Below are 21,487 nucleotides of genomic sequence, written 5' to 3' on the forward strand. Positions count from 1 at the left end.
CTGTGCTTTGCATATTTGCTGTTGACATTAGTTTTTATTAAATTGCTACTCAACATCTATATCTGAGGTGAGAAGTTTCCATTTTTTCCTCAGGACTTCCAACAAAATTCAAGCTGTTATGCAGCGGGGTCTCTTAATCCCATACTACAGTTAACACATTACATGATGTTAAAGAGGTTATATTCCTGAAGACCTACACTATATGATTATGTCATCATGATTCAGTGTACAACACTGGATGTAAGAAGAAAATGAACTCATGATTTTACAAATTAACATAAGATAAGACCATAAGATAAGTTACTGACCTCAGTCAAATAAAAGAACCATCAGGTGAGTGTGAGTTCTTCAAATAGAACCTCAATTATTAATTCACCTTCTTATTTCCCAAATCAATTTCCAATTATTTAATCTTTTTTAATGAACAAAGGTGATGGCGTATGTGTGCTGGAGCAGTTGGAGCGAACATTTGTTTGTGCTCAGTGATCTACAGTTTTGTCTGACTGTGATTTGTTGAGTTGCAGCCAGAAAGACTAGACAAATGGTTGCAGTACAAAAAGAGACTGCTGGACTGTGGTGTGCAATGCAGAAATATTTTCTCATTACCCCTGAGCTTTATTTATCGGCATTTACCTTGTTTTTGAGATATCTGCCTCTGACATGTCTGTGAGTACAATATAGCATGCTAAAGCTAGGCCATGGCGTGCTGTTCTCATAAACATGTGCTTCCTCTGTAAAGGATAACTGTGGTAATCCGGGTGCAAGGCCACGCAGTGATGATCTCTGTCCTTAAACTGTGTCTTCACTGTGAGTTACCAGATTGACTGCACGGTTTTTAAGACTTTGAGGTTAATTTAAATTTTTTACCACATCAAAACACAATAGTGTTTTGTTGGTTTTAATCTGTGTTAAATATTAAAATGGGTGAATAAATAAAAAGGAGGTGCAGTGACAGTGATGTGGTTTGATAAAAGGCAGAGATGTGCAAGCCAGTGGCACTTAATGCTGTGTGGGCAAACAACAAACCTCCATCAAGCCGATAAGGTAAAGGTCATCTGGAAATCCTTACATGCCCGCATCACATGCTCTGAGCACGGTTGCTCGTAGTATGGCCCTGTGCATGTATCTCAACAATATGGATATCCATCATAGCAGGAAACTTGGTTGGTCAGTCAAAAAAAATTCTGAAATATCTACTGTTTTTCTACTCCAGGACACAATTTTTAATTACGTTCAAAATTAAAATGTTTGCTAAGACTTGCTTACATTTTCTTCCTGTTGGGAATGACTGTCTCTGTTCTCAGCTTTGCTCCTAAAAGCCAGTGAATAGTTTTGTATTTCACTATAAAAGCTTAAAGCGTAGCAATCATGACACCATGTGGACTTAATCTGTTCAGACATCAATCAGTGACTTTTTAGAAATGATGCACAGACTGAAACATGATCATACATTTACCCAGTTTGGTTTGATATCAGTTTTTCTAGGGAAAAAAAAGATCTCACAAGTCTCACAGGTGCCTGAACTAAAGTGAGCGGCTCATATTGTTCTTTTTATATCAACAGAACAAAGACCCCAAAATGTCCCGTGTGGCGTTGGAGTCGCTCTACAGACTGCTCTGGGTTTACATTATCAGGATCAAGTGTGAGAGTAATACTGTTACACAGAGGTCAGTTTCAAACCCATGGATGATCACACACACGCGCACACACACACACACACACTCAAATCAAACCCTTTGTTATTGACGACAATCAATTATAAGTTGTTTAATATATTGCCCTCTGCTTTTCCTCACTACATAAGCTTAAAATTTCCATTCATTTTTTCACCACCAGTCGACTACTCAGCATCGTTTCAGCACTTTTCCCCAAAGGCTCCCGCAGTGTGGTGCCCAGGGACACGCCCCTCAACATCTTTGTCAAGATCATCCAGTTCATAGCTCAGGTGAGCTTGGAGCATAAAGTGACACACCTGGATCTCACAGCTGAGCTAAACCTAAGGATACGCTATGTAGCAGCTGTGTGTAAGTGATTGTTGGCCTGTTTGTTTCTTACAGGAAAGACTGGACTTTGCTATGAAGGAGATTATCTATGACCTCCTGTGTGTGGGCAAATCTCACAAAACCTTTGCCATCAACCCAGAGGTAAAGTAGAGACAAGATGTTCTGATGTTGTTGGAGTGTTGGTGGATTCACTCACTCATCCTCTCCCTGTACTCGCTCTCACAGAGGATGAATATCGGTTTGCGAGCGTTCTTGGTGATTGCTGACAGCCTACAGCAGAAAGATGGTGAGCCTCCTATGCCTACAACTGGGATCATCATGCCCTCTGGCAACACACTGCGTGTCAAAAAGATCTTCCTCAACACCACCCTCACTGATGAAGAAGCCAAGGTCATAGGTGGGCTGGATCCTTGAAACTTGACTTCTGATACATTTAAAAACTATGTTTCCTTTGAGAGAGTGTGGCATTGGTAAGCATTGGGTTTTTTGCTGGATGTTTCTAGGCATGTCACTGTACTACCCACAAGTAAGAAAGGCTTTGGATAACATCCTGAGACACCTGGACAAGGAAGTGGGACGCTCAATGAGCATGACAAATGTGCAGATGTCCAATAAGGAGCCTGAGGACATGATCACGTAAGTAACCACACCCAGGATTCATACAGTTACTCTGTGTAACGTCTGACCTTTAGCAGGTTCTCATGAGCTGTTTGCACCACAGGGGAGAGAGGAAGCCAAAGATCGATCTGTTCCGTACGTGTGTGGCCGCCATCCCAAGACTGATACCAGATGGCATGAGCAGACAAGACCTTATAGAGCTTCTAGCCAAGTAACTCACCCTCCTCTAACCTCCTGCAGACACATCTATACACAATCTGCTGTAGCTCAGGTGGCCTTTGACTCGTCTTCTAATGTCTCTCCCTGTTGGCTCGCTCTCCTTATCCAGACTGACCATCCACATGGATGAGGAGCTACGTGGCCTTGCCTTTACCACTCTCCAGGCCCTGATGGTGGATTTCCCGGAGTGGCGTGAGGACGTTCTCTCAGGCTTTGTCTACTTCATTGTCAGAGAGGTGACCGACGTGCACCCCACTTTGTTGGACAACGCTGTCAAGATGCTGCTGCAGCTCATCAGTCAATGGAGGCAGGCAGTGCAGAGCAGCAATAAGAGCCACGATTCACAGGTTAGTCAAGTAAAGCCTCATTCCCACTGCACCAAAAAACAGCCAAATCCTGTGAACATCTGTTTTTTAATGCTATAAGAATGATTACAACTGGCATTCACACCTGGGTCAAATGACTTGGCAGTAGACGCAGGTTTTTAGCGCCTCCAACTCCAATCGCCATTCATGGGAATACAACTTCCGAGGGAACATGATAATTTCAGCTCCTGAAAAGGCGAAATGCAATGATGGGCCATCAATAATTACAGTGCGTCTCCTCTTAGCAGCGCTACAACACTGATCCAAATGAATCTGCGCTTAGTTTGAAAGAGACTGAATAAGTAAGACATAATGAGAAGAAACCACTGAAAGGTTTTCGCAGACCTCTATTCCTTCTGCTTTTTACCTGTTCTCCAGCCCAAAAAAAGAACCAACACACTCAAAACCACTGGCAGAAAGGCAGACGTGCTGCAGTGCTGTGCTCACTGGCAGTGGGAATGCAGTCTGTCGGCTATATTTGGGGGTTTACCCGTGTTTGAAAAACCTGAGTGCACATACTAATTTTGATGGGAAACAGTCATAAACCTCAGCTTTACTCCCCTCATAATTATTGATTTTATTTTTTGTGGGTTAGTCTACTTTGTGTTCATGGCTGGTTATTTTCAGTGACCTGATTGTCTTCACGTTTGAGTGATTTTGATCACATTTTGTCTCATACAGGGCTCAAGCAGCGGTCACTCTCTGTCGCTGGAGCGTACTCCTCTGTTAGGTGTGCTGCATGTGGTGGAGGGTTTAGCACTGGTGGTGCTCTGTAGCTGCCGCCCTGCCACACGCAGACTTGCTGTTAACGTGCTGAAGGAGGTCCGTGCGCTGCACACTGCACTGGGCATTGGCAAGGTAATAACTCAGAACTTAAACCACATTTTATCCCATGTGACAAATCGCAGTCAGATGTGTATAAAACTTTACAGGTACTCTGTTGTCTGACCTTTGTTCTACCTACCTTTATCGTCCAGGCGGATGAGGAATTGGCCATTGATGTAATGGACAGATTAAGTGCATCAGTGCTGGAGAGTTTCATTCATCTCACAGGAGCTGACCAGGTATAAACGCCCTTTCTTACTTACAGAATCATAAAACTTGTACAAAATCATCTGAAACTCAGTTTGTCCCTGTGGTTCTCTCTGTAGACCAACCTGCTGTACTGCCCCAGTGGGATTGATCTTCAGACGCTAGCAGAGTGGAGCTCGTCTCCCATCAGCCACCAGTTTGATGTGGTGAGCCCCTCGCACATCTGGGTGTTTGCTCATGTTACTCAGGGCCAGGACCCCTGGGTCATTAGCTTCTCCAGCTACCTGCGGCAGGAGAACCTGCCCAAACATTGCCCCACCGCCCTCAACTACGCCTGGATGTTTGCCTACACCCGCCTGCAGCTACTGTCTCCACAAGTTGACATCAAGTATGTTTCCTCAAGCCTCTCTGTCTTTGTGTTCTGCTTGTACATTTATGTGTGTTTTTTCGTGATTGAGGGTGTTTTTTGTTTTTTATTATTGTTATTGAAAAGGCCAGTTAACATTGTTGTGGTGACATTGTGTGCTGGGATTGTGAACTGAAGCTCTGTACCAAATAAAGCTTAATGCCCATTAAGCTCGCATTATTATAGGGATGCCCTTGTGTGTGGCAGAAGACAGCTACTTCTTTCTCTTGGCTGAGAGTTTAGTGTTTTTCCGCCCTTTTGATGTAATGCCATTGGGTGGGTTTCAGTTAACCCGCAAATTGCAAATATATAATATGCCTAATGGAAACATGCCAATTTCAAAAAAAAAAAAATCGCGATAAAGTTTTTATGCTCGCATGAGGTGGTATTTCAGGCGATTTGAAAAAAAAAAACATATTTTGCAAAACTGCAAATTTTTTTGCTTTTATAGGTCACATGATGCTATGGCTTTGCGCTTGTCAGTAGGAGCTGGCTCCCTCAGGCATGATGCAACAGGCGCCTCAAGAAGTGTTACTGCATCGCATAACTTTTTAAAAGTTGAGCGGATCATCCAAAAGTTTTGAATTCATAATTCCTCTGTGAAATCGTGGACTATCACCTCCTAGAAATCCCTCATACGTGGCCGCTCTTATGTATAAGGGGCTTGCCTTTTCATTATCACTCACATTACACACCTGCATCGCCTTCAACTGCAAATAATGACGGCTAGCGCGGTGGCTGCAATAGAAATAAACCTGCTAATGTTTTGAAAATCCATAAGCATGCTTCTTGGAATGTTATCACGAGACGAGAAGTCACATAACATCACTCAGTGGAAACGCAGTCATCTTGCAATTGTGTTTTATCTATATTTTGAAAATATTACTTGCGTTTTGCGCAAATCTGTAATGGAAACCTGCCTAGTGATCTGATTTCTCTTGTATGTATGTCTACCAACAGCAGCCCCATCAATGCAAAGAAACTGAACAGTCTGAACAGCAGTGACTCCTACATCGGCCTTTGGAGGAACTACCTGATTCTGTGCTGCAGCTCTGCCTCCTCCTCCCCCTCCATGTGTTCCTCATCCTCCACCTCTGGCTCCGTCCGCTGCTCCCCGCCTGAGACGCTGGCGTCCACGCCGGACAGCGGCTACAGTTATGATTCAAAGGTCAGGAGAACCTCTACAGTCTGTCCACACACATTTATAAAGTCTGGGACATACAAAAACGGTATCGCTTATATTAAAGTCTTGTGAGGAAAGTTGTGTACAACATGTAAAAATGAAATCCTGTTTCAATTTAAGTGCTACTACATGTTATATGTAACCATGCATTTTTAAGTCATAAAAATATAGGACCAATATAACACTGCAGCAGTTAACAAGGAACAGATATTAATTAATTCCTTTGTTTTTACATTTCAGCTTTGACATTGCTCTTTCTGTGTGTTTTAATAGATTGTTGGTACTCCGTCCCCCTCCTCCCTGTTCAAACACATTGTTCCAATGATGCGCTCTGAGAGCATGGACATCACAGAGTCTCTTGTTTTGGGGCTTGGCAGGACCAACCCCGTGGCCTTCAGGTAAACAACACTCAAGATGATTGTTCGTATACTTGAAATATGCTGCTACACTTTTAAAAAATATGTCACTTTTTACTTTTATTCATATGTAACTTTTTAATCCTTCAGAGAGTTGATAGAGGAGCTGAATCCCATCATAAAAGAGGCTCTTGAAAGAAGACCTGAAGTAAGTTAATCTGCTAGGAATAATTCCCGCCACAGTTTTGTGTTTAAGGACAGTTTACTGATTTACAATGCTGCTGTCTTTACTCTGCAGAACATGAAGCGACGCAGGCGTCGTGACATCCTCAGGGTCCAGCTGGTCCGGATATTTGAGCTGCTGGCTGATGCTGGTGTCATCAGTCAGATGTATGTAATTCACAACAAATTAGGAAATATCATCAGGAAAAAATTTGCACTTTCATACGGCTAATGTAAACAAAAATATATTTTCTTTGTGATTTTTCATGTTACAGAGCCAGTGGAGGGTTAGATGGAGAGAGCCACTCTCTGAACAGCACGCTGCTTGAGTACGTTGATCTGACCAGGCAGCTGCTTGAGGCTGAAAATGACAAGGACTCTGACACACTGAAGGACATCCGCTGTCACTTCAGTGCACTTGTGGCCAACATCATTCAGAATGTCCCAGGTATAAATATCTTTCTCACTTAATTCACTTACATCAGTCTGTCAGAAACAGATTTTCCCTGAATGTCTGTCTGAAGCTAGGGTGATAAAAATTAACCCTTAGGGCCCACTTTAATATAACACACACTTGGATCGTTCTGTGCACAAAATGCGCTTTTCAATATCAAGCTTTAAAAAACGTTGTACATTAATATTATTTTCTACTTTCATTTAATTAGTTTTTTTTAATCATCAGTCTTAATCATAACTGTCAAATATTTTTTTAATTTTCAGAATTTCACCCTTGAAATGCCAGGCTTTTGACATGATGCCACTATGTTCATAGATGAGAAAAACTCAAAAGACGAGCACATCTAAAATTATCAAAAAAGAAGAATGGAAAGCTCCTAAAATGTGCCATACTAAAGGTTTAATGTCTTATACACTTATTTGTTTACTTGTTGTTTTCAGTGCACCAGAGGAGGACCATCTTCCCCCAGCAGTCACTGAGACACAGTCTGTTCATGCTGTTCAGTCACTGGGCCGGACCCTTCAGCATCATGTTCACTCCTCTGGACCGCTACAGCGACAGAAATATGCAGATCAACCGCCATCAGTACTGTGCACTAAAGGTACACTCAAATGCATTTAATGACCTAAATGTTGAGACACAGTCCATACTTGCAGATAACTGACATCTTTTTTAATGTTCCAGGCCATGTCTGCAGTGTTGTGTTGTGGACCTGTAGCTGATAATGTTGGCCTTTCCTCTGATGGCTACCTCTACAAGTGGCTGGACAACATCCTGGATTCTCAGGACAAGAAGGTGAAAAAACCCTGTATTATTTAGGTCTGCTTTGATCATCACTAAAATTGTATATGACCGTGAGAAGGGCATATGGATGATTTCTGGATTTTAGGTTGAGGTTGCATTGCCAAAGAAGCATTCAGCCAAATTTTCAGTGTGAAACAGAAAGTTAAAGAAGACCTGTTATGCTTATCCTCAGGTTCAGACTTGTATTTTGGGTTTCGATTATAGCATGTTGACACCTTTTAATGTTAAAACAAATGATTTTCCTTATACTTGTCGATACTGTCACCCACTGTTAATGATTCATTTTTAGCGCCTGTCTTTTTGAGCCTGCCCCCCAAAAAAGCTCTGATAGGTCAGTGCTCTCAGGTCATCCTGTATCTGATCTCTCGGCGTCTCTATACCATGATGGCAGCAGGGGTTTGACTATAACAGGGTAAAGCGGTACTTTCTACCATGAACAAAATCACCAATAAAAGCCTCTAAATCAAAATGTTTACAACTGTAATGTTCAAGCAGGAAAATGTTTCAAAATCAGGTAAAATTTACAACATTTGCACCAAAATTTCATGTTTCCCTGACACTAGCATGTAGCTACATGAAGCAGTTTATGTAATGTAAACACTTGCAGTAACATGCCTGGGGCAGATGACTAAATAAAGAAATACATCACAAGGTGACGCCAGTTTGTAGCAAAAGAAGTAAACACTACATGCAGTGTATTCAGAACAGTCTGAAGCCAGAGGTTTTTGCTTACAGAGGTTACTTCTACATACGTTTTTCCTCATTATTTGAAACTTTAGTCACATTTTATATGAACATCCAACAGTGTAACAAATGATACACATGTAAAGAAAATATAACAGAAAATAAGGAAAAGCCTAATAGATTTGTGTTATAACAGAAATGGTTCTTACTTTTTCCTGAGATAATTAGCTTACACTCAAAGGCAACACTACAAGTTTTGACCTGTCAGTCTTCATCAAAGCAAATAAAACCTCTTAGCAAGATCATAAACTCCACCCAAACCAGGTAATCTTGATCAATGAATGTAATGGTGACAATTAAAAAAAGATGAGTATATAATTATTATATCTCTTGTGATACAGCTAGACTAAGCGTGGTATAATTATTTTATGAGGAGCAATTGAATCAGTCTGGCTGTGCTGGAAGACTTCCTCCGGTCAATGTTATACAGCAGAGGTTCAAATACATTGACACTAGCACCACATAGTGGTTGTCACAAGTACTTTAAGATATCAGCGCTTTTCAGAGTGAATCATTCATAAAAAGGCTCACACAATGAAATAGATGATTTACAGAAAGCAATAAGGAATTAAATCACTTTTTAATCCACATAGTATTTAGTTGCTAAATCACAAATATTAGCCTTTGTATTCCTTGTTTTAGAGATATACTCCCTTTTTTTTTTTTTTAGTAATTCTGTGAGCAGTTGCTTACTATCAAAGTGCCCACAATTTGGGCAGCAGCTAAAAAACAAAAATTAAAATCAGAATTTTTATTGTTATTTTTACTTTTTACTGTTTTTTTTACTTTTCATTAAGTTTGACTTTATTTTACATATTATTTTTTTTTAAAATTATGTCTCTTTTTTCCTTTAATAATTTCTTAATTTTCTTCTGCAGTAGATTCTCCAAGGCCTTTTATAATGTGATTTGGTTAAGGGGGTGTGGGTATTGTTATGTATCAGTGTGTTTGCTGTTTATTCTCCATGTTAAAAAATAAAAAAAAGTTGATTACAAAAAAGTAATTCTGTATATAGTATGTGGAATACTTTACGCAGTGATATTTAATGCCTGCAAACTTTTTTGTCAATGCATAATTCATAGTGGCTCCAGTTTTAAAAAACAGTGTTTTGCAGTATGATGTCATGGCTACACTAATGTTAGTACTGAATACTGATATTAGCTACTGAGAAATAAATGGGCTTGTTTATTGACTGTTGGAAGATGTAAACTTGTGTTTCTAACAGTTTCTGTGTGTCTCTTGTAGGTTCACCAGCTGGGTTGTGAGGCCGTGATGCTGCTGCTGGAGCTGAATCCAGACCAGAGCAACCTCATGTTTTGGGCTGTGGACCGCTGCTACACCGGCTCTCGTCGTGTGGCTGCCGGTTGCTTCAGGGCCATCGCTAATGTCTTTCACAACAGGTACTAAACAAGCCCAGCCTCAGCTTGGCATTTTTGTGGGTTTGTTTGTCCCTTTGGAACCAAAGAATTGCAACTCAATTACTGCTTGTGTGTTATATTTTCTCTTAGGGATTACCAATTTGACACTGTGGTGCTGCTGAACCTGATTCTGTTCAAGGCGGCTGACTCTTCCAGGGACATCTATGAGGTGGCAATGCAGCTGTTACAGGTCAGAATTTTCTTTGCGTCTAAAACTTCACTTTTATACATCTACACATAACATCTACATGCACTTTTTTTAAAAATAAAATACAATACCCGTGACTGTATGTCTGTGTGTGTGTAAACTAACAGATTCTGGAGCCCAAGCTCTTCCGTTACGCCCACAAATTGGAGATCCTGCGAACGGATGGTATCTTGACTCCTCCCTCTCCGCTGCCACACCTCTACTCTGTGTCTTACTACCAGCTGTCTGAGGAGCTTGCAAGGACTTACCCAGAGCTCACTCTGCCCATCTTCTCAGGTTTGCTACATTATTTGGTACAGCTGCTGCTGGTGAGGCAGCAGGGTGTTTGAAGGTCTTAGTTTTATCTGTCTGTGACGGCAGCACTCTGCCTTTTGTCGGTGTAAGCAAAACACTGAGATTTTAGACTGCAAATTGTCTGCATGTTATGAATAATGACAGATATAAAAACATCTTGTGCAACAATATTCTGGGGAGTTTTGCTGTTGGATCACGTTGTTTACTTTCTAGTGAACACGATGGAAACAGAGTCAGATACAAGCACAGCAGACTTCAATTTGAACTGCTTTTGACTACTTGATCAGGGAAAATCCACACTCACGTGCTGGCTGGTGTAGCTTTTTAAAATCATGCTAATCAGTGGATTAATCATTGCATGACTGGAATAAACAAGATCACTCCACCTTCCTAAAGCAAAACAGAGCACATGGTCAGGTGTCATAGATGCCATGCCATGCCATACTGTTGGAAAGATGGAAATAATGTTAAAAATTGGCAGACCGTTCCTTTATTGTCTAATAACTAGGAATCATCTTCCTTTTTATTTTTATTTTTATTTGTGACTTTCACAACCACAGTTTCAAAAATACAGAAATGTTTTCCAGCACTTACAGTTATAATCCCTATGTAATACAGATAAAATACAATTTACAGGATAATTGCATTTCTTTTCTTTCCTCTACTTTCATTTCTTTTTTTCGAATTGTTTTTGTTGAAAAAAGCAAATATATAATACTTCCGTATCCACATATTCTCACTTACTTACAAATAAAACATATGTACACTTAAGCTAGGAATCCTCTTCAACTAACAACTGCCTTCCTACTGTCTCCGCTCCAGAGGTGAGCCAGCGTATCCAGACGGCGCATCCCGGTGGTCGCCAGGTCATGCTGCACTACCTCCTGCCTTGGATGAACAACGTGGAGCTGGTTGATTTCAAACCAACTGCACGGCGACCGGAGGATTGCGGCAGCGGTGAGGATGACGAGGACGTACACGAACGGGAGATCATGATGGTCAACAGCCGGCGCTGGCTCCGTGGAGAGGGCTGGGGCTCCCCTCGTGCAACAACCATGGTGCTCAACAATCTCATGTTCATGACCGCTAAGGTGAGACAGAAAAACCACCGTCTGCGCTCTGTCGTATGTGCAGATTAACAGCAGAACTTTGTAAATCTTTGTTTAAAGAATTCGTTGATGATGAAGTTTTTCTTTTACAGTATGGAGATGAGTTTGCTTGGTCAGAGATTGAGAATGTATGGACCACATTAGCGGACAGCTGGCCAAAGAACCTCAAAATCATTCTGCACTTCCTCATCAGCATGTCAGGAGTCAACAGTGACCCCAGCCTCTTGCCCTATGTGAGTCACGGGATATTTCCATCATGTATTTATTGTATCCCCGTGTGCTGTTTCAACCACTTACTCCTCATGACACGTGTGTCCTCAGGTGAAACGAGTCGTGGTTTACTTGGGCAGAGATAAGACTATGCAGCTGCTGGAGGAGTTGATGTGTGAGCTCGAGTTGACCGATCCTGTTAGCTCAGCTGTCACTCACATGGACAACCCCCCCTACTACCGCATCACCTCCAGTTACAAGATCCCCTCCGTCACCTCAGGTTAACGATCAGTGTTCACAGTTCACGGCTTAGGCCGTGTCTCCACTACCAAATCATGTTTTCGACCCTAGATGGTCAATGTTTCATGTCTGCCCTCACAGGAACAACCTCCAGCAGCAATACCATGGTGCCAGGAAACGACGGTCATCATGACAGCAAAATCAAAGACTCGAACATGGAGGACAGGTACACGATGAAATATGGCACTATTCTGTTAGCGTTTTAACAGAACATATAACTGAAGGTGCAGGACGTATGTGTATGTGGAGGATGTACAGTGTATGGCCACCACTAAGACCTGTAATATCATCATCAACCATCAGAATGGTTGTAGTGATAAACTGGTTTTAACGTATACGGATTTATGAGAGACGATACCAATGATTTGCTGTACATTTTCTCTATCGACAGTATTGGAAATGGAATGGAAAATCTCACATTTATTTAAGTTTTTTTCAAAAGGGGAAGTTTTTACACATACTGACATTAAAAAATGGTATTGAGTCTTAATTATAGTCATAAAACATTTTTTCAATTTTCAACCAAAACCTTCTGAGATGGTTTTCATACTGTAAGAATCTCATACCATTACAGCCCTACAGTAAAGACACATAATGTGATTATTGTTGTTATTTTTGGAAATTCAGCAATAGTAGTAAATTACTGAAATGATTTTCCTTAAAAAAAGGAAAGTGGCTCTTATTTGGAATACATTAAAACATTCTGAAAGTTTAGGGCTTCAGACTGCAGGCACATCAGATTTGTTTCTTTAGACAGACTCTCTGCTCTGTTTTTCTAAAGTGATCAGATTTGTGTGTCAAACACCACCAACCTACCTGTGTTGCTGTGGTAGTGATGTAGATGTCAGTAACTACAAAGCTACGCTGGTGACACAGAAGTGTGAGAAATAAATGTCCATCATTTCGCTATCCAATTACATTGTCAAGTCGCAGTGCAGAACTCCTCCGTTGCACCAGACAAACTCCTCCGTAGCGCTCTGGTGGTAGCAGCATGGATTCTGCTCAGTCACTCTGGATCTGATGTGCAAAAGACACTTTGAAATCCGATTTGAACGTCCATAGAATACAGATTGAGAAGCAACTGTAGAAATCTGACTGGAATCGCTTTTCAGACCACCTCCAAATGTCTTGTGGTTTTTTTTTTGTTTGTTTTTTTTTTTACTTTCCAGAATTTCTAGAATCAATATGGGAATGCCAAAAAAATCCTAAACGTATTTGGACTGGTAGTCTTAACAAGGCACGAGACTCAAATCATCTGTTTGTGTGATATAACTACTGTAGAAAAAAAACTGATATTACAACGGCTACTTAATTATTTATTTAAATTAAATGAGATGAAATACTCTATTTTAGTAACATATCAGAGGCACAGAGCTATGAAGTAAGATACTTTTAATTGAAACATTATGCTGATGCAAAGCATTAGAGTCAAGTTTTTGGCCATGGGCAAAAATAAAATGAAATGCTGGCACTATCCTTTTAAATCAAGCGTGTCTTTTCTGCAGTTACACCCACCTGGACATCTACAGTGGTCTGAACAGCAACCTGAACCGTCAGCACCACCGTCTGGAATCTCGTTACAGCAGCAGCTCCGGAGGCTCCTATGAAGAAGAGAAGAGTAAGGGCAAACTCATTAAAGACCACTAAACTAAACACTACTTAAATTATTTCCCATCAACATTTCTGGTTCTCCCTTCTCCAGGTGACTCCATGCCACTTTACGCTAACTGGCGTTTGAAAGTGATGGATCACAACCGGCCGGAGCCTCTCCCCTTCCCTCCAACAGGAGGCTGCTGGTCTCCTCTTGTGGACTACCTGCCAGAGACAAACACCCCTGGTGTAGCGCTCCACAGGTACACTAAATTTTATCTTTTTAATAATTTATGTGTTTATTTTTATTTCCTTTTATTTATGGTTTTATTGCTTTTATTCTTTCCGTTGATGTTGTTTCTGGTCTATTTCTTTGTACTATTTTATGTTGATATTATGCATCCTGCATCTTGTATTATTTGTCCTCTGGTTTTAATTTTATTCTGGCTTTACCCTGGTTTCTTCTAGCTTGTGTTTAGCAGGACTGTTTGGCTTTCCATTGTTATATCGACATCTATGTATCCCATTCCTGCTTCTCTGTAAATGTGCTACATGAGTAAAGTTATTATTATTATTATTATTTTACTCATTCTCTGCATTATTCAGTTGTGTTCTTTGCCTAATGAAACCCATCTCTTGTGTTTTTCCAGATGCAACATTGCAGTCATCCTTCTAACAGACCTAATTGTGGACCATGGGGTCAAAGTGGACTGGAGTGCCTACCTGCACCTCTTGCTACATTCGATTTTTATAGGTAACTCATGTCCTGATTCTTGATATTTTAGATGCTTGTATCTTCCAGGAACAGATTTTGTTTTCTTCTTTTTGTGCCTCATGTTCGTGCCTTAATAACCCGATCTTTTGTACCAAATAAGCAAATTCAAAAGGAAACTATTTAAAAGGTACATGAAGAAGAACCCAGTGGAGGAGTGACTTCTGATTTCATACTTAATTATTCTTCTACTCGCTCAAGTCTTATCTTGCTCCCTGTCCTTGTGTCTTCTTCCAGGGTTTGATCACCAGCACCCAGAGGTGTACGAGCACTGCAAACGTCTGCTGCTTCACCTGCTCGTCGTCCAGGGAGGGAATAGCAGTGTTCAATCTGTGGCTATGGTGCTGTTACGCAACCGAGACTACAATGATCCGAGGGTCCTGACTGTGAAGCCAGTAGTTCCAGAGATCAACCTCACAGGTCAGTTCTGCTTTCGAGCTCAGAACCAGAAAAGACGAGGACATCAAAGTATTGTTCAAGTAGGATTTTGAACTGATTTCCTACCAGCTTTGGTAATACTTCTTTGTCGTAACTAGAAATATTGCTCATACTTGTGTTGTACTGCCTGAGCAGATCACAGGGTGGCAGCAAAGATCAAGCCCTAAACAGGAAGGTTTCCTTGTTACCGAATGTCAAGTGTGTGTTTATTGTTTATAAATTTTAAACACAGATGAAAAAACAAACTTAGTCATGATAAGTTAGACCTGTGTTTATGCTTGTAACAAGAAACATTTTTAAAATATTTTATTGTTAAAATATAATTAAAAAGTATGCTCTTATTTTTTTATGAATTTTAAATATGCTTTTATTTTGGTTGTGTTTATCTGCTTTGTTTATATTATTGCTTTTATCTTGTAGCACTTTGAGATTTGTTCCAAAGTGAAGTGCATTATAAAAAATGCCTTTAAAGCACACCATACAGCTCAGTGTGTAAAGTACAAATGTCTGTTATCCCTACAGGAGTACAGGAGCTTTTGCCAGACTGTCAGCCGTCACCAATGACAGACTCCGGCCTCAGCTCGAGCTCCACGTCGTCCAGTATAAGTCTTGGGACAGGGGGAAGTGCTCTGTCCCACCTCTCCCCCTCACTCCTCAGTGAGGTAGATGCCACTGCTGAACAGGACGAGAAAGTTAAAGCTCTCATTGAGTTCATTACCTCAAGGTGAGACGATCCCGTTTTATTAAAACAAGTATCTTCCAGAACAAAAATTACACATTCACCATTTAGCTACTATTACCGGATTTCCACTGCGTGATAAGGCATGGCTGTCCTCAAATCAACCTGCTCTTGTTTGGATTCCCATTAGACAAAGTTATAGATGGTACCTGGTATTGTTTTGCTCCACCTTGGTGGAGAATTCAAGTGAGCTGAGACAATACTAGAAAGTGGATTTAAACGTTGTAGAGCACCATTCGGTCAGAGAGAATTCTCATTATTTCAACATAGAACAACTTGCAAAAACCTGCAATTTAAAAATAGCCAAGATACAGTCAACAGCAACTGCAGTTGATTTTTTTAATCAACTTTTTTTTTTTAAATAATGGAACATGGAAAACTATCAAAAACAAACTAATAAATAGTACACAACAATATTTCCCTCCTCCAACCCCAGGAAGCAACTCAGTCCATATTTCAACAGGTCGTAGTGGATCTACTGGAAAAAAAAAAGATTATGAGGAAAAAAAATGAGACATAAAAAGACTAAAAGAAAAATATCTAACTTGAAAAAAGTAAATATAACAGTAAACGCTTTGAAAGTAACTAAAATAAGCAGTAATTTTTAGGTTTACTTGACCCAAATTTTGAAAAAACGGCAGCTTGCAAAGCTATGCTGTACATTACATATATTATGCTGAACAATTGACAAAGTGCAGAAGTTGCAAGTGCTGCGTTGAAGATACTGTCACAGCAGTTTCACATGCTGTTGGTATGGCAATCAGTTGTGATTTCTCACCTACACTGATGGGCTAACACCTGCAGTGGAAAACAAAAAAAGAAAACAAACAAAGTACTTTGAGTTGAGTTTAGCCAAATTATGCAGTGGAAATGAGGCATATTGCTACCACTTCTTGTGACTATCTAACTTGGCTCAGTGTATAACACATAAATAGTATGTATCATGTTTGAATCATACCGATGTATGAACACTTCTGCACCATGTTCTTCATTCTGTTCCATTATTTGCTTTCATGCTTCCAGCAGTGTCTGAAAGGACTGGGTATTTTTACACTGCATGGTTTTGATTTTCGGGTTGGTGTCATATTGGCTCCTTCTGCCTGGTGTGATAACATCAGCCAATATTTTGTGGTGCGCTGTAATTTTGTAGCTTTAAAATGTCATGTTGTCTGATGCGTGTCTTGCTCGCCTTGTAGAAAGCGAGGCCCCCTCTGGAACCACGAGGATGTATCGCCCAAGAACCCCAACATCAAGAGCGCCGACCAGCTGAGCGTTTTTGTCAGACATGTCGTGACCGTTTTCAAACACTCCCAGTCAGGTTTGTGTGGTCCATAACTGCTTGTTTATTTTCCGATCTTCATTTTGGAATACAGATATAATTTCGACAGCTTTTATCGTGTTAACCTGTGTGTGCATCCCTTTCAGGTTTCCAGCTCGAGTCATTGCTGAGTGAAGTAGCACTACAAACAGCTCTGTCTTGCTCTTCTCGCCACTACGCTGGTCGCTCATTCCAGATTTTCAGGGCACTCAAGCAACCTCTGACTCTGGCCACACTGTCTGACATCCTCTCTCGGCTGGTGGAGACTGTAGGAGACCCAGGAGAGGAGGCTCAGGTGAGATCACCATCGGTTCCAATCATTGGTTTAAATCCCTTTAGTATTGCTCAACCAGTAGAAAATGACTCATGATTGCATTTAAAGCTGATCCATATCTTCTGAAATAAATAGATACATCTGTTGGTGCTGGTTTCAGTCCAAAACTGCAACATTTGTGAAGGTGGAATGTGTCCTGGAAAAACACCTATTGTATATAAATCAAAATCACAATGACAATGAAGTACAATTGCAATGTTGTTTAAAAAGCTAATTCAGATTTTTAAAATTGGGGTTGTATGAGGTACTTATCCAAAGTCAGTTTGTCAATGACCGTAGACGGCGATCAGCAAGCCCCCAGTTTGGAGAAGCAGACAGGAGTTTCTCCATAGAAGAAAAGCAATGTACTGCTGTGGATTAGCTGCCTAAAAGAATCAATATCAGTTAAAGTGTACTCTATATTTTGACTATTATCATCACATCACCTTGCTGTCAAAGAGCTCTTTGAACTGTCAGAAACCTGACATTTTAAAGCTGGAACTGTAGTTAAGTGCCTCATACAACCCAACTTTAAATATAAAAACTCTCCCTTTAAAGATTCAGATGCGTGTGAGACATTTAACACCCTGGTATCCAGAGTCATGTTTTTCTTTCTGAGAGGCTGATCTCAAATGTTTTTTCTCCTCAGGGCTTTGTCATTGAACTACTCTTGACACTGGAGTCGGGCATTGACACGCTAGCAGACACAGTCAAAAACTATGACCTCCTCACTGCCTTAGCGCAGTAAGTCCACCCACTGATAAACTCTTTATTTCACCAAGTTTGTCTTATCCACGTTAGTTATTTACAAATTGATTTGACATTGTCTTTACAGAACCTCTGCCCGTGATCACTTGTTGGGGCCGAAGTTTGCTGCCAACAGGAAAAGCACAGGCCAGCTGAACCTGAACAGCGGTGGCCTGTTCCACTATGCTCATACTCGTAGCAACTCCCTCCGTGCCAGCCTGATGGGCGAACGAAAAGCCGACAGACGGAGGAGTAACACCTTAGATATTGCTGACCGACTTGGTGGTAGCCATGGAAACCTGGCACGCACGCGGAGCTTATCATCTCTAGGTGGAGGAGGGGGTCCAGGAGGGGACGCCATCCCCCCCGTGGACCCTTCAAATCTGATGGCCACCGTGTTCTGGATCGCCGCCTCGTTGCTCGAGTCGGACTACGAGTTTGAGTACCTGCTGGCCCTGCGGCTGCTCAACAAGCTGCTGGGCCAGCTGCCTCTGGATCGTGTGGACAGCCGGGAACGTCTGGAAAAGGTCCAGGCCAAGCTAAAGTGGTACAGCTTCCCCGGCCTGCTGCAGCTCTTCCTGAAGGGCTTCACCTCCGCTTCGACTCAGGAGCTCACCATCCACCTGCTCAGCAAGCTCATCAGCGTCTCCAGACATACGCTGGTAGACCCGTCACAAGTGGCAGGTGAGTGTGTGGGACTGAGAATAACATGCATGCTGCTGACTTGATCATGGATTTGAATTTGTCGCTTTAGGAAATTAAATTTGCGGAAATTTGGGAGAGGTGGAGGTGTTTTTTTTTTCTCAAGGACACTCTTCTTTTGTAATTTTTTGAAAATCTTATCAAATCACTTATGGTGTTCTAGTGTTCTATTTTTTAATACTATAATTAATATTAGAACGCTGAAAAGCTTGATCACTTTTTAAAAGTATGACGCTAAAGATGACCGTGGGAACTGTTGCTGTGAAGTGATTCCAAATAAAGGAAAAACAATGTTTCTATAATTTGAAACATTGTGCTTTCAAGTTCATCATAATGCACATTCATTTATTGTAATTTGTTTATTAGGAAAAGAATAAATCTGAATCTAAGATTTGAGTAACTTTGATACCAGCGCAGTTGAGCAAAGACTTTTCTTTTTTTTTTTTTTTTTATTGTAAAGCTTCAACACTAATCAATTAATTGATAATTCGATTGACAGGAAATTAATCAGCACCTGGTTTGATTTTTCAAGCAAAAATGCAAAGAATGTGAAATTTCGAGGTTCTCAAATCTTGAGAATTTGCTGCATAAGTTGGTCTTGCATTATAAGTAAAATTATATCTTTCGGTTTGGATATGATGAAGTCACTTTTAGCTCTGTATCATTGATAAATTGATCACTATTCAAGAAAAGACAGTTCAGTAACGGATATATTTGTTTGCTGCAACCCAATTTATTACATTCAGTGCTCAGTTCCATGCTAACGTGTGCCATCACTTGTATTGATACCAGTAATTGCTTCAGACTTTGTTGGTCATTATGTGACTCTTTGTGTCCACTGTCTTCCTGTGTCGTGTCTGCAGGTTTTCCTTTGAACATCTTGTGCCTCCTACCACATCTCATCCAGCACTTTGACAGCCCCACTCCTTTCTGTAAGGAGACGGCTGATAAGATAGCCAAGTTGTGCGCCGAGGAGAAGTCAGCCACCCTCTCCAACCTGGCCCACATGATGAGCCTGTACAGCACGCACAGCTACTCTCGCGACTGCACCAACTGGATCAACGTGGTCTGTCGCTATCTCCACGATGCCTTCGCTGAGATAACCTTGAACCTGGTCACTTACTTGGCTGAGGTAAGCAAGATGAAGATCGAACTTGTTGCTTTTGATCACGTAGGATAAGATCAAACTGGTAATGTGTCCGTTCTGTCTCTCTCAGTTGCTGGAGAAGGGCCTTCCCAGCATGCAACAGTCCTTGTTGCAGATCATCTACAGCCTGCTGAGTCATATCGACCTATCAGCAGCCCCCGTCAAACAGTTCAACCTGGAGATCATGAAGATCATTGGCAAATATGTTCAGGTGAGCCTCCACTGCACTTCATGTGTGGTTTTGATCAAATATCACAATCGACACAGTGCGAGTTACTCGTTATCAGTTATTCCTATGATTTAATTAATGGCTTATCAGGTCAAGTAATTTACTTATTTAGTACATTTTGAATTATTTAAGGTCAAGTGTGTGGGATATATGGGGATATATTTGTAGTAATGAAATGTAATGTTGTAAATATGTATTCTTCAGTGTATGATCACCTGAAAATAAGTATTTTTGTTACCTTTTATATCAACATAGCGAGCAAGTCCTCATTTTTTAAAGGTAAAATTGCTTTATTCTGTGTTTGTACTGGTTTAATCCACTGGTCCATTTGTTCTGGAGAGAAAGAGACCTCTGCAGATAATTTACCTCTCATGAAAACCTCCTGAACGTCTGAAAATTAAGTTATCAGAGAAAATGGGTGAGCAGAAAACAGCATGTTGTGGGAGAGCCACCTGTCTCAAACATGCCAAACATTGATTCTTAATGTTAAACTGCTTTATTTGGTGTTTTTTTTAACCGTTTAAATCACCTGGCCCATTTGATTTGGAGAGGAAGAGACTTCTGCTGATAATTCCTGAACAATGAACACTGAAAAAATGTTATAATCCCCACCAATATTTGCTACTAAATCCCCCTAATTCTTACAATCTGAACCTTGAATTTGTTATATTACTGACTACATTATTTTCTGCATGTAGCAGCACCAAGACTTGAGTGGAATTGGTGGACAAAAACGTCACCCATGCACCACGTAGTTGCAGTTTGCTGTATGTCCAGTGATAGTATGTATTTTCACATACAGCCTGATGTATGTAATACATATCTTACAGGGTTGTTCTTTAGCGTCCTCTTTGATGCAGCTACAGCTCTTTATGGAAGCCTTTTACCAGCCTTGACTCAGGGCACTATATGCTTCTCACTCACTGCATCGTACAGCTGCTGTACCATTATTGCCTCAGGCTGATTCTGTACTGGCTCACTACAAGTATTGCCTTTTGTAGAAAACATTATGTTTGTGCGTATACAATAAACCCCTGCATGTGCATCAGCGTGCACTCTGAGTTGTGTTTCTTTGACATCCTTTTAAGGTCCGCTGACATTAACATAGGCCATACTTTGTAGAAAATGGTTCAAAATACAAATGGCCTCAGAGATAAAGTCTATAGCTGCTGTGTGGGTTGGAGATGGTTTGGCCCTCTAAACAAAAATATGTCCATTCACATTCATATATTCACCAGAAACTCCTACACATTCTGATTTCTCACAATGGGATCGTTATATGTCTGTGTTTGTTTTTGCAGAGCCCACATTGGAAAGAGGCTCAAAACATTCTGAAGTTGGTGGTTTCCCGCTCGGCCAGCCTTGTCGTTCCAGACGATGTGCAGCGCTCTTATAGCACAGAGTCATGCGGCTCTCCAGAAATCGCCTTTACACGCATTTTTAACAACTCTTCAAAGGAGCTGCCGGGCAAAACTCTGGATTTCCACTTTGACATCTCAGAGGTTAGTGTCCTCTCACTGCAGTTGTTTTTACACTCCATTTTA

General features: G+C 40.9%; 1 protein-coding gene across 12 annotated transcripts in view; it reads left to right on the forward strand.

Annotated features, from left to right (window-relative positions):
• Positions 1 to 21,487, forward strand: part of fryl (furry homolog, like) — a 95,041-nt gene that overhangs the window by 48,361 nt on the left and 25,193 nt on the right. For all 12 annotated transcript variants that reach the window (XM_042483371.1, XM_042483376.1, XM_042483341.1 and 9 more), the window contains 36 exons: positions 1,564 to 1,667; positions 1,837 to 1,945; positions 2,058 to 2,144; positions 2,229 to 2,400; positions 2,507 to 2,639; positions 2,725 to 2,832; positions 2,950 to 3,187; positions 3,887 to 4,063; positions 4,183 to 4,269; positions 4,357 to 4,625; positions 5,604 to 5,811; positions 6,100 to 6,224; positions 6,333 to 6,390; positions 6,481 to 6,572; positions 6,680 to 6,852; positions 7,302 to 7,462; positions 7,546 to 7,656; positions 9,655 to 9,809; positions 9,918 to 10,017; positions 10,143 to 10,311; positions 11,152 to 11,420; positions 11,531 to 11,671; positions 11,760 to 11,928; positions 12,030 to 12,114; positions 13,454 to 13,566; positions 13,651 to 13,801; positions 14,189 to 14,292; positions 14,548 to 14,730; positions 15,271 to 15,472; positions 16,684 to 16,805; positions 16,913 to 17,100; positions 17,768 to 17,862; positions 17,954 to 18,549; positions 19,431 to 19,699; positions 19,785 to 19,925; positions 21,245 to 21,445. In XM_042483371.1, the coding sequence (XP_042339305.1) occupies positions 1,564 to 1,667; positions 1,837 to 1,945; positions 2,058 to 2,144; positions 2,229 to 2,400; positions 2,507 to 2,639; positions 2,725 to 2,832; positions 2,950 to 3,187; positions 3,887 to 4,063; positions 4,183 to 4,269; positions 4,357 to 4,625; positions 5,604 to 5,811; positions 6,100 to 6,224; positions 6,333 to 6,390; positions 6,481 to 6,572; positions 6,680 to 6,852; positions 7,302 to 7,462; positions 7,546 to 7,656; positions 9,655 to 9,809; positions 9,918 to 10,017; positions 10,143 to 10,311; positions 11,152 to 11,420; positions 11,531 to 11,671; positions 11,760 to 11,928; positions 12,030 to 12,114; positions 13,454 to 13,566; positions 13,651 to 13,801; positions 14,189 to 14,292; positions 14,548 to 14,730; positions 15,271 to 15,472; positions 16,684 to 16,805; positions 16,913 to 17,100; positions 17,768 to 17,862; positions 17,954 to 18,549; positions 19,431 to 19,699; positions 19,785 to 19,925; positions 21,245 to 21,445 (5,865 nt within the window). The remainder of the gene's footprint in view (positions 1 to 1,563; positions 1,668 to 1,836; positions 1,946 to 2,057; positions 2,145 to 2,228; positions 2,401 to 2,506; positions 2,640 to 2,724; positions 2,833 to 2,949; positions 3,188 to 3,886; positions 4,064 to 4,182; positions 4,270 to 4,356; positions 4,626 to 5,603; positions 5,812 to 6,099; positions 6,225 to 6,332; positions 6,391 to 6,480; positions 6,573 to 6,679; positions 6,853 to 7,301; positions 7,463 to 7,545; positions 7,657 to 9,654; positions 9,810 to 9,917; positions 10,018 to 10,142; positions 10,312 to 11,151; positions 11,421 to 11,530; positions 11,672 to 11,759; positions 11,929 to 12,029; positions 12,115 to 13,453; positions 13,567 to 13,650; positions 13,802 to 14,188; positions 14,293 to 14,547; positions 14,731 to 15,270; positions 15,473 to 16,683; positions 16,806 to 16,912; positions 17,101 to 17,767; positions 17,863 to 17,953; positions 18,550 to 19,430; positions 19,700 to 19,784; positions 19,926 to 21,244; positions 21,446 to 21,487) is intronic.

The sequence above is a fragment of the Plectropomus leopardus genome, chromosome 3 (assembly GCF_008729295.1).
Source record: "Plectropomus leopardus isolate mb chromosome 3, YSFRI_Pleo_2.0, whole genome shotgun sequence".
NCBI classification, from domain to species: domain Eukaryota; kingdom Metazoa; phylum Chordata; class Actinopteri; order Perciformes; family Serranidae; genus Plectropomus; species Plectropomus leopardus.